A 12302-nucleotide genomic window follows, 5' to 3' on the forward strand; every position below is an offset into this window, starting at 1 on the left:
GTGTGGAAGTCCTCGGTAAGGTTTTCCTTTTAATGAAAAGCAGCCCCTAATTATTTTCCTTTCTGACAAAGAGCAGCCTGTAAAATCGAGCTGCAGACATAGAGGCCGCAGTTGTGTCAATCATGTTCAAGATGGCACCTCCATCTTCCCTTCTCTTTGTCTGCCACGTGTATAGTGAGGAGCAGACAAGACAGCCCTGGTTAAGGGGAAAGTTCATTTGCATAATAAGATTAGGGTGGGACAGCTAGCCTTCCCCAGGCTACGCAAATGTCATACCTCATGGAACCAGACTGTGAGCCCTATGTAAATAAGACACCACCTCCACAAGCCTAACTGTGAAATTCTGGTGCAACCATCACTGGCTGGTCTTTTCCTCTGAGAAGTTCCCTCTCAATCTCTCTCTAGAGCTGTTTTTCTTTCCCCTTTTTTGCCTATTTTGTGTGTCCGTATCCTAAATTTTCCTGGCATGAGACAACGAACCCTGGGCATTTACCCCAGACAACATAGCCACTTTAGTAATAACAATAAAGATGTGCACAAGAAGAGGCAGAAAGCAGTGGAGATTGTATGAAATGCCCCACGCACCAACCTGGGATAGTCACGGAGTTGGAAGTGAGAGGTGAAGTCAGCTGGACTTCCTGGATCCAGTGGGGACTTGGAGAACTTTTCTGTCTAGCTAGAAGGTTGTAAATGCACCAATCAGCGCTCTGTGTCTAACTAAAGGATTGTAAATGGCCCAATCAGCACTCTATAAAATGGACCAATCAGCACTCTGTAAAATGGACCAATCAGCACTCTGAAAAGGACCAATCAGCAGGACGTGGGCAGGGACAAATAAGGGAATAAAGCTGGCCACCTCAGCCAGCAGCAGCAACCCACTGGGGTCCCCTTCCATGCTGTGGAAACTTTGTTCTTTTGCTCTTCACAAGAAATCTTGCTGCTGCTCACTCTTTCAGTCCACTACCTTTAAGAGCTGTAACACTCACCGCGAGGGTCTGCAGCTTCATTCTTGAAATCAGGAAGACCATGAAGCTGCCTGAAGGAACAAACTGTGGACACAGAAGGACAGGAGAGAAGGTGGTTATGTCTGATATTCAAAAAGTCTAATGGAACTCTCACATCTGCTTATGCACAATGAAGCCACAAAAGGCAAGAATGACCACTTTCTTTGTTTTTAGCTGAAACTACATTAACTCCTTGTGGTAAACGAGAAGACTTTGGAGTTAAATAGACCCGTACTAAGGCAGGGTATGTGCCACTGAGTAAGGAGATTAACATTCCCAGCAGAAACTAATAGGCCCGGCCTTGTAGGGCAGTTAGGAGGATTAGATGAGATAACATGTGGAAGGCACTTACTCTGGGTCAGGCGCACAGTAGGTACTTCGTTCATGACACCCATTAATTCCAATAATCTTCCCTAGCCTCCCTGGACCTCGGCTTCTTCAAAACGTAAAATCATACCACCTGCTTTACTCATTCGGCAAATATTTACTGAGCCAAGTACTATGAATACAAAAATGTATTCACCAGACACAGTTCCTGGCCTCTCAGAGCCTGCAGTTTGAGATCGTTCATTATTCATCCTTTCAACAGGTATTTTTACTGAACATTTACTATGTAACGGGCTGCATAAGGGGCATCAGAAATGCAATGGTTAGTAAGACAGATTTAATTTCCCACTACCCACAGAATTATAGCCCAGAGAAGCTGTAGTAAAATAATCTAGTGAAATGCCTAGCGTACAGCAGGCCTCCATATATTAGTTATCTGGGTGCCAATCAGAAGCTCTGTATGTGGAACTTTGGTAAAGTTAGTTCACAAAATGTGAAACATTGATGATTTCTTAACACATGAAATTTGTTTGGTACATGGGAGCTTTTAAAGTATAAGGAAAGTCCAAAGAATATGAAATATTTAGGTATATACCTAACAAAACATGTACAAAAGCTATATCCCCAAAATTACAAAGTGCTGGTTAAAAAACAAACAAAACAGAAGACCTAAATAAATGAAGAAGCATACTGTGTTCATGGGATAGAAGACACCACAGAGTAAATATGACAATTCTCCCCAAAGTGATTCATAGGTTTGATGCAATTCCTATCACAATCCCAGCTGGCAAAGTAGTTTGTTGACTAGATAAGCTTGTTCTAAAGTTTATATGGAAAGGCATAGGCCCTATGAGAGCTGAAACAATCTTGACAAAGAAAAACAAGGTAGGAAAAATCACTTTACTTGCTATTAAGACTCACTGTAAAGCTACAGCAATGAAGACAGTGTGGTATTGATGCAGGGATAGATACATAGATCAATGAAACAGAATACAGAACAAGTGGTCCTGGAGCAACTGGACACCCATAAGCAAAAAAAATGAACCTTAAACTTCACACTCTATACAAAAATTGATTCCAAATGGATCATGGGCTGAAATAAGAAGCATAAAGCTATACAACAACAACAACAACAAAAAAGAAAATCTTCGGAACCTAGGGCTAGGTGAAGAGTTCTTAGACTTGCCACGAAAAAGCACAATTCATAAAAGAAAAAGTGACAGATTGGATCAAAACGTAAAACATTTTCTCTGCAAAAGTTCATGTGATGAAGTTGAAAAGCTAAGCTACAGACTGGGAGAAAATAGTTTGTAAACCATATATCCTAAGAAGGACCAGTATCTAAAATGAGCAAAAAACTGTCTCAAAACTCAACTGTAGCAAAACCAACCCGATTAGTAAATGGGCAAAAGACGGGAATAGATATTCCACTGAGGAGGAGGTGCAGATGGCAAATAAGCTAATATGAAAAGATGTTCAGGCAGGGCATGGTGGCTCACATCTGTAATCCCAGCACTTTGGGAGCCCGAGGTGGGAGGATTGCTTGAGCCCAGAAGTTCAAGACCAGCCTGGGAAACATAGCAAGACACTGTCTCCACTCAAAACAAAACAAAACAAAAAAAAATTGCTTGATAAAATTTTTTAAAAAGAAAAGATATTAAACATCATTAGCTATCAGGGGAATACACATTAAAACCATGAGATGTTACTAAACACCTACCAAAACAGTTAAATTAAAAAATAGTGAAAACAGACATTGGTGGGGATGAGGAGAAACCAAATCACTCATACACTGTTAATGAGAATGTACAATGGCATGGCCATTCTGTAAAACAGTTTGACAATTTCTTTTTTTTAAAATTTATTTATTTATTATTATTATTATACTTTAAGTTCTAGGGTACACGTGCATAACGTGAAGGTTTGTTACATATGTATACTTGTGCCATGTTGGTGTGCTGCACCCATCAACTCGTCAGCACCCATCAACTCGTCATTTACATCAGGTATAACTCCCAATGCAATCCCTCCCCCCTCCCCCCTCCCCATGATAGGCCCTGGTGTGTGATGTTTCCCTTCCCGAGTCCAAGTGATCTCATTGTTCAGTTCCCACCTATGAGTGAGAACATGCGGTGTTTGGTTTTCTGTTCTTGTGATAGTTTGCTAAGAATGATGGCTTCCAGCTGCATCCATGTCCCTACAAAGGACACAAACTCATCCTTTTTTATGGCTGCATAGTATTCCATGGTGTATATGTGCCACATTTTCTTAATCCAGTCTGTCACTGATGGACATTTGGGTTGGTTCCAAGTCTTTGCTATTGTGAATAGTGCCGCAATAAACATACGTGTGCATGTGTCTTTATAGCAGCATGATTTATAATCCTTTGGGTATATACCCAGTAATGGGATGGCTGGGTCATATGATACAAATTGTCCCTCTTTGCAGATGATATGATTGTATATTTAGAAAACCCCATTGTCTCAGCCCAAAATCTCCTTAAGCTGATAAGCAACTTCAGCAAAGTCTCAGGATACAAAATTAATGTGCAAAAATCACAAGCATTCTTATACACCAGTAACAGACAGAAAGCCAAGTCATGAATGAACTTCCATTCACAATTGCTTCAAAGAGAATAAAATACCTAGGAATCCAACTTACAAGGGATGTAAAGGACCTCTTCAAGGAGAACTACAAACCACTGCTCAGTGAAATAAAAGAGGACACAAACAAATGGAAGAACATACTATGCTCATGGATAGGAAGAATCAACATCATGAAAATGGCCATACTGCCCAAGGTTATTTATAGATTCAATGCCATCCCCATCAAGCTACCAATGAGTTTCTTCACAGAATTGGAAAAAACTGCTTTAAAGTTCATATGGAACCAAAAAAGACCCCGCATTGCCAAGACAATCCTAAGTCAAAAGAACAATTTCTTATAAAACTATCATGCCATGATGCTATGGCCCAGCAATTGCACTTTCAGGCATCTATCCCAGGGAAATGAAACTTACATTTACCCAAAAACATGTACAAGAATGTTCATATCACCTTTACTCGCAAGAGTCAAAAACTGGAGGCAGCCGGCTTTTGAGCATGTTTGGAACAGGTCCTTCAGCATGGCATACGCATATCACAAAATACTACTCAGCAGTCAAAAGGAATCAATACTGATACATGCAACAAATTGGGTGAATTTCCAGGAGTTACACTATTTTTTTTAAAGTCAATCCGCAAAGGTTAACTACTGTTTCGTTCCACTTATGTAGCATTTGGAATAAACAGATTTTAGAAAGAGAGAGCAGATGAGTGGTTTCCAGGAGTTAGGGACAGCGTGGGTGGGGTCGGGAGGCAGCAGCCATCACGAAGCAGCACAAAGCCCCTTGTATTTTGAAATTCTTCTGTGTCTTGACTGTAGTCCTAAGTGCACAAACCTACACAAAATTGTTTAGAATTAAACACACACACATACACACACAAATGAGAACAAGTAACACTGGGGAAGTCTGCATAGAATTGATAGAGTGTATCAATGTCCACATCCAGGCTGTGATCTACTGCAGTGAGACAGGATATTACTGTACCACTGGGGGGAAACCTTGTAGAGGGTACACAGGATCTCTCTGTATTGTTTCTTACAACTGCATGTGAATTACAACTATCTCCATACATTTTTCAATTAAAAATAGCTTTTATTTATTTATTTATTTATTTATTTTTTGTAATTTTTAAAAAATAGAGACATGGTCTCGCCATGTTGCCCAGGCTGGTCTCGAACTTCTGGACTCAAGCAATCCTCCAGCCTCAGCCTCCCAAAGTGCTAGGGATTACACGTGTGAGCCGCTGCACCCAATCTATTGTTTTTATATTTTAGAATTAGTATTTTTATTAAAAACTTGCAAATATAGAAGAAAATAATCAGAAAAATCATCATCCTGAAACATAATATTTTGATGCATTTCTTCCTGATCTTTATTTTCTACACTCATATGAAAAATAAAAGTGAGGGAAGGGACTAAAACTCAGGGTGGTGGGAAGGTGGGAACCTTGCTGTCCCCACCTTCTGTGACATCAGAACTCAATGTTTGCAGAATGCCTGGTGACCACAGGTGGGGGAGGGGAAGGGTACCCTTCTGCCTGTTGAGTGAGGGGACCTTCGTCCACCCAGGCAGCCAGATCTGAGGCCATGGCAACCCAGCAAGTGGGCAGCAGGAGGCGGGTGGCAGCAGAGCGGGTGGCAGCCCAGCTGCTTGAACGGAGAAGGGACAGCCACTGTGATGACAAGAAGCAGGTGAGGCCAGGCCGTGTACATGCTGCTTTCCTCCCACCTGGGCTTCTTTTGCCACTCCAGACAGACTATAAGGCCCTTGAAGCCCGGGAGGAACCTTGGACCCAACTGTCCCTGGACCCCACTCTGGTGGAGCACAGCTTAGGGGCTTAGGCACTTCTTGGCGGGGCCGTCACTGACACTGTCTTATTAAGTTCTCAGCACTGCCAGCAGAAAGTATGTTCCAGAAGGACTGGGCTTTTTGTTGAGTTTCCCACTGAATCCCTAGTGCCTAGCATGGTGCTTGGTGCCTAATAGATAGTGAATGAGTGAATGAACTGAAATAGGATTATACTCCTGAACTGGAGAGCTCCTGGAGGATTCATTCTCAGGGCTGAAATTCAACACTCACGTGGGATTTCGTCAAAATGGAAAACATTAATGCTTGCTGCACACAGCCTGGTGCATCCACACCCCATCTCTTAGATGCTATCAACCTCATTCACAGAGGGTAAACTGAGGCCCAGAAAGGCAAAAGGGCCATACAGCTGGGACATAACAAGATTTGAAAACACATCTGTCTGATTTTAGAACCCCCTGAAATCAGGTTCATCTGCTATAAGAATCCTGAACAAGGGTTTATTCTGAGGATAAGAAGAAGCTGTCAAAGGGTTTTAAGCAGAGCAATGAACGAGTCAGCTCTGCTGTCTCTGTTTTCAAAAGACATGTTCACTCATTAATTTACTGTATATGCACCAAGTGCTTCCTATCTGCTGGACCTTGTAGCATATAACAGGGGCCTTCATGGGCACCCATCATGCTGTGGCTTTTCCTAAAAAGTGTTCGCTAGACACCAGACCCCAGGAATGCTCCTTTTAGAAACATTCTTTATAGAATTCTGTGGCTTGAGGAAGGCTACATACCCTCATCCCCTCCTGAAGACTGACGCTGCTCATTCATGTAAGGAAGGCTCTGAGAAGTCCTTCAACAAAGAAGTCTGCTTAGCTTTGTTTACCACAGCATTTCCCACCTTGATTCTGCCAGAGTCCCATTGTTTCTTTTCTTTTCTTTTTTTTTTTTTTTTTTTTTTTTTTTTTTTTGAGACGGAGCCTCGCTGTGTTGCCAGGCTGGAGTGCAATGGTGCAATCTTGGCTCACTGCAACCTCCACCTCCCGGGTTCAAGCGATTCTACTACCTCAGCTTCCCTAGCAGCTGGGACTACAGGTGCCCATCACCACACGCAGTTAATTTTTGTATTTTTAGTAGAGCCAGGGTTTCACCCTATTGGCCAGGCTGATCTCGAACTCCTGACCTCGTGATCCACCCACCTCAGCCTCCCAAAGTGCTGGGATTACAGGCGTGAGCCGCCGTGCCCGGCCTGCTTCTTTTTTGAAAGACTTTTCAGTGTATTTCAAAATCCATTTTACAGACGAAGAAACTGAGGCTCAGAGAAATTATTTGGCTCAAGCCCCAAGACGACACAAGCAAAAGGACTCAATTCTAGTCCGTGTTCCTTCCTTGCCTCCATGCAGCACAGTATGGAAACCAGCAGCAAGCATGCTGGGGGAGAAATCAACCTGTAAAATACGTTGATGGAGGACTGGTGAGACACACAGAAGAGCTTCCAGGCCACGAAAACTCATCGGCCATTTTAAAGATTGTGACAGTTAGTGCGTGTCTTCCATGAAAAGATTCCTAAGGAATATTGTTAAGAAAAGAAAAAGGACCCTAATATTAAATGTACAGTGTGATGATTTTGCATTGGGTGTACACACAGATCAAACTGTAGAACATTTCTCGCACCGAGGGAAGCTCTTTCGGGGCTCCGCCCACCTGGCATCCCACCCCCATAGCAGTGATTCTGATTTCTGTCATCGTAGCTGAGTTTTCTATGTTCTCGAATTTCATGTAAATGGAATCATACCATGTATACCTTTGTGTCTAACTTCTTCCACTTATTGCTGCGTCTGTGAAACTCAACCAGTTGTTGCTATGTAACATGTTTATTTTTTTAAGTTAATAATAATGTAGTTGCTAGTATTATAAAGAAAATTATCTGGGGAAGAGACAAGTTAGACAAATCTTTCGTCTTCTTTGTTTAGTACTGGGTCTAAATGTTACTTCACATACTTGGGTGTCTAAGAAATTTATTCTTTTTTTAAGGCAAACTAAATCTGACTCAGCCACAATCTAGTGAGTTTGGGGGAAATCGGATGTAGGTCAATATGCACACACACACAAACACACACACACACATATTTGAAAAACAAGAAGACTTTAAAAGCATGGTCAAAATTTCCACATTAGCGGAAAAAGAAGAATTAAACTCAATAGTATAAATAAAAAAGACAAAATCAGAAATTAATTAAATGTAAAGCAGACAAACAATAAAATTAACCATTTTTAATTGGTAAAATTAAATTAAAAATTGGAAAACTTTTAAATAGACTAAACAAAAAACATACATAGAGAGAATACACTAATTACCAATATCCAGAATGAAAGAGGTCTGTTTCCTCTCTCGACCTCTTTTCTTTAAATACATTTTTAAAAAGAATTGAAGAGGATTAGTATCATGACTCTTACAGGCATTAAAAGAATATTAAGGTAATATTAGGAACAATTTGATGCCGATACATTTAGGTGAAATGGATAAATCTTCCTGGGCAGTACAACTTCCAAAATTGACTCAAGAAGAAATAGTCTTAATAACTACAGGCCCAAAAGTTTCAACCAATAAATTTTATCGATCATTGGAGATGAAAATAATACCAGTCTTACACAAATTATTTTATAAAATAGAGGAGAAGGGAGTTCTTACCAATTCATTTTAAGGGGGTAACAAAACCTTGATACCAAAACTTTACAAATGTACAGAAAAAAAAATTTTTTTTCTTTGAGACAGAGTCTTGCTCCGTCACCCAGACTGGAGTGCAGTGGCGCAATCTTGGCTCACTGCAACCTCCGCCTCCCAGGCTCAAGCAATGTTCCTGCCTCGGCCTCTTGAGTAGCTGGAATTACAGGCACCTGCCACCATGGCCAGCTAATTTCTGCGTTTTTAGTAGAGACAGGGTTTTGCCATGTTGGCCAGGCTGGTTGCAAGCTCCTGACCTCAAGTAATCACCTCGGCCTCCCAAAGTGTTAGGATTACAGGCATGAGCCACCATGCCCAGCCTAGAAAAAATTGTAAACCAATCCCTTATGAATGTAGATGTAAGAAATCTCAACAAAATAGTAGCTTGTCAGATCACACGGTATACAAAAAGGCTAGCTAATGCATCATGAACAACTAGAGTTTACTGAAGAAACTCACTTGGCTCAATATTTAAAATACAATGCAATTTACCACAAAAATGGGGACACGTATAGTTGCTCAGTGGGTACAGAAAAGTCAGTGGTGGTTTCTTATAAACTTAAACATACATTTACCATATAACCCAGCATTTGCATTTTTGAATATTAACCCAAGAGAAATGTGAACATATGTCCATACAAGGATTCGTATATGAGTGTTCACAGCACTTTTATTCATAATAGCCCCAAACTGGAAACAACCCAAAGGTCTATCAACAGGTAAAGAGACTAATTGTGCAATATTCTATGTTCATATAAAATAAATACTCATCAATCAAATACACAATATACTCATCAATAAAATTGAGCACAAAAAAATGGAGGCATTTCAAAAACGGTATCTTAAGCAAAAGAAACTAAATGCAAAAGCACACCTTGTATAATTCCACTTATACAAGGTTATGGAACAGGCCAAACTACTCATAGTGACAGAAAACAGATGAATGGTTCTCTCCAGGCAGGGCAGGAGTGAGAATGGAATTGACTGCAAAAGGAAACTTTCTAAGATGATGGAAATGTTCTACATCTTGATTGGGGTGATGGTCTACAGGTATAGACATTTATCAAAACTCATCAGACTCATCAGACTATACATTTTAAATGTGTGTGTTTTATTATATGTAAATTATATCACAAAGAAGTTTGATCTTAATTTCAAGATCAATTAAAACGAAAGATGTTTAAATGAGAAAAAATGAAAATTCAACATCAGTGAGTTGCCATGTTATCTATTTCTTCAAAGCTTGGGAGTTTTGTAGTAAGCAAGTGTGACTTAGATAACTAGAACAAAAGTTAAGCTCAAAAAACTGTCTTATAAGCATGCCCATGCCTGGGCCTTTGTGATGGAAGCAGGCAGACCTGAAGAGAATTCATCCTCATGTTCTTCCTCCTCCTCCTCTTCTTGCACCCTAGACGCTGTTGGCATTGCTGATCTTGGTGCTGTACTTGAGCACAGGGATATCGGGTGAGCATTCTGGAATCTGAGAAAGAAGGAACCAAATCCACATGAAGCTTGGTGGAGTATTCCAAAGATGGTTGCTTGTTAAGGAGACCTCCATAACCTGCCTTCTCCTACTGACCCTTCGTCACGCTGGGATGACTAACCATGTTTATTTCAATTAGTGCTCATTTGCTCTTAAGAGGTGATGTTTGTGCCTGTTTCAGGAAGCAGTTGGGAGGTGTCAGAAAGGATCAGAGAATGTAACTACTACCAGAATCTTGTAGTTTCCCAGGTAACATATCCAGCAAGGTACTGAGGTGAGGCAATCTGGGAAGGCTTTCCAGAGGAGGTGTCATTGGCAACATGGGTCATGAAAGATAAGTAGGAGCTGGCCAAGTGTAGAAGGTGGGTACTATGAGCACGATGAATAGCACGTGCAAAGGCCCAGGGATCTTTTTGAAACCAGTGGGGGCGGGGAGGAGGGTCCTATCTGAGAAAGCCACTTCCGTGTCTGCCTTCCAGGGGCTTGAATATCAGACCGATGAGCCTTCGGAAGAACCGATAAAGACCATCAGGAACTGGCTGAAGGAGAACTTGCATGTCTTCTTGGAGAAGTTAGAGGAAGAGGTGCGAGAGCTGGAGCAGCTAGTGCGGGACCTGGAACTGTGGCTGGATGCTCTTCTGGGAGAGCCACACCTGGAGGAGCACTGCTCCACACATAAAAGTCACATGTGAGGGGTGGGCCTGGGGCCTGGGGCCTGGGGAGAGCACAAAGGTGGGGAGGGGTTGCCAGGGATTTCTCTAAGCAGGGCAGAGGTCTGATGCTTGAAGTTCCAGGCAGGCAAGAAAATAAAGTAGTTGGGAAATGAAGTCCGCTGTTCACATTCATGAATGCTGACAGAAACAGCCTTGGCGAAACACCAGAGCCCGGCTGAGATATTCTCCCTGGCACCATGACATGGCCCCCTGGAACAAACACGGGCTTCAGAGCCAGCCATGGGTTCAGGACTCTTCTACTTTCTTGAGACGTTGTGTAAGTTTCCTTAACCTGAGACTCAGTTTCCTCACATATAAAAATCAGGGAAACACACTTTGCCTTACAGGAAGGCAATGTATCTAGGGTGTGTATACAGAGTGTGTCTGCCACATAGCAGGTGGGTGTCGGATAAATAGCTCTTCCTTTCTCACATGTTTTTTCCTTCCTCCTTGGAGTGTGGTAAGAGGATACTAGCTCTGGCTAAGTGTGTGGATACTATGCGCCATTCAACCCTCTGACTCTGCTGGTGGAAGTGTACGTTCCTAAAATCTCTGTTTGGTGATAGCCATCAAATTTACAAATGCGTTTTCTCTTCGACCCAACAATCTGCGTCAAGGAATGTATCCCACAGCTACATTTGCCTACACATGCAATTACGTGTGCTTAAGATTATTCACCCCAGCTTTATTTGCAATAGCGAAAAAATGGAAGCAACCCAAATAATACCAGGAGGGCTCTGGTTATATAAGTTACGGTACAATCAGACAATGGGCAATCATATAGCTATCAAAGAGAATGAGGAAGCTTTCTACTATGGTGTGAATATGGGTGGCCCCCAAAATGCATACATTGGAACCTAATACTCAATGTGACAGTGTTAAGAGCTGGAGCCTTTAGGAGGTGATTAAGTCATGAGGATTCTCCCCTCATTAGTGAGATTCGTGCCATTATATTAATAATAGAGGCTTGTTAGTGCCATTATATTAATAATAGAGGCTTGAGGAGTCTGTTTGCCCCTTCCACCATGTGAGGACACAGCTAGAAGTTCCCTTTTATGAGGAACAAGTGCTCACCAGACACTGAATCTGTTGGTGCCTTGATCTTGGACTTCCCAGCCTCCAGAACTGTGAGTAATAAATGTCTATTATTTACAAATTATGCAGTCTAAGGTGTGTTGTTATAATTGTCCAAATGGACTGGTACTTTCCTTCTGCTAAAAGGGAAAAGCCTGAAAGATATGTAGTTAAGTGAAAAAAATTAAGGTGTAGGCCAGGCTCAGTGGCTCACATCTGTAATCCCAGCACTTTGGGAGTCCAAGGCAGGCAAATCACTTGAGGTCAGGAGTTTGAGACCAGCCCGGCCAACATGGTGAATCCCCACCTCTATCAAAAATACAAAAAATTAGCCCGGCATGGTGGCATGCACCTGTAATCCCAGTTACTCGGGAGGCTGAGGCAGGAGAATTGCTTCAACCCAGGAGGCAGAGGCTGCAGTGAGCTGAGATTGTGCTGCTGCATTCCAGCCTAGGCAACAGAGTGAGATTCCGTCTCAAAAAAAAAAAAAAAAACGAAAAAACATTAAGGTGCAAAAAGGGAGCAGAAGATAAAAATATATATTTTGTTGTTGATATTGATGATGATAGTTATGT

At 41.7% G+C, this 12302-nt stretch overlaps 1 protein-coding gene across 1 annotated transcript; it reads left to right on the plus strand.

Annotated features, from left to right (window-relative positions):
• The first annotated feature begins 5458 nt into the window (after positions 1-5458).
• On the plus strand, positions 5459-10767 carry SMIM23 (small integral membrane protein 23). Its single transcript, XM_005558518.4, has 4 exons — positions 5459-5627; positions 9870-9921; positions 10122-10189; positions 10420-10767. Exons 1-4 carry the CDS (start codon positions 5523-5525, stop codon positions 10630-10632), a joined length of 438 nt encoding a protein of 145 aa, XP_005558575.1. The 5' UTR covers positions 5459-5522; the 3' UTR covers positions 10633-10767.
• The last annotated feature ends 1535 nt before the right edge of the window (positions 10768-12302 follow it).

Source organism: Macaca fascicularis, chromosome 6 (assembly GCF_037993035.2).
Source record: "Macaca fascicularis isolate 582-1 chromosome 6, T2T-MFA8v1.1".
Lineage (NCBI taxonomy): Eukaryota > Metazoa > Chordata > Mammalia > Primates > Cercopithecidae > Macaca > Macaca fascicularis.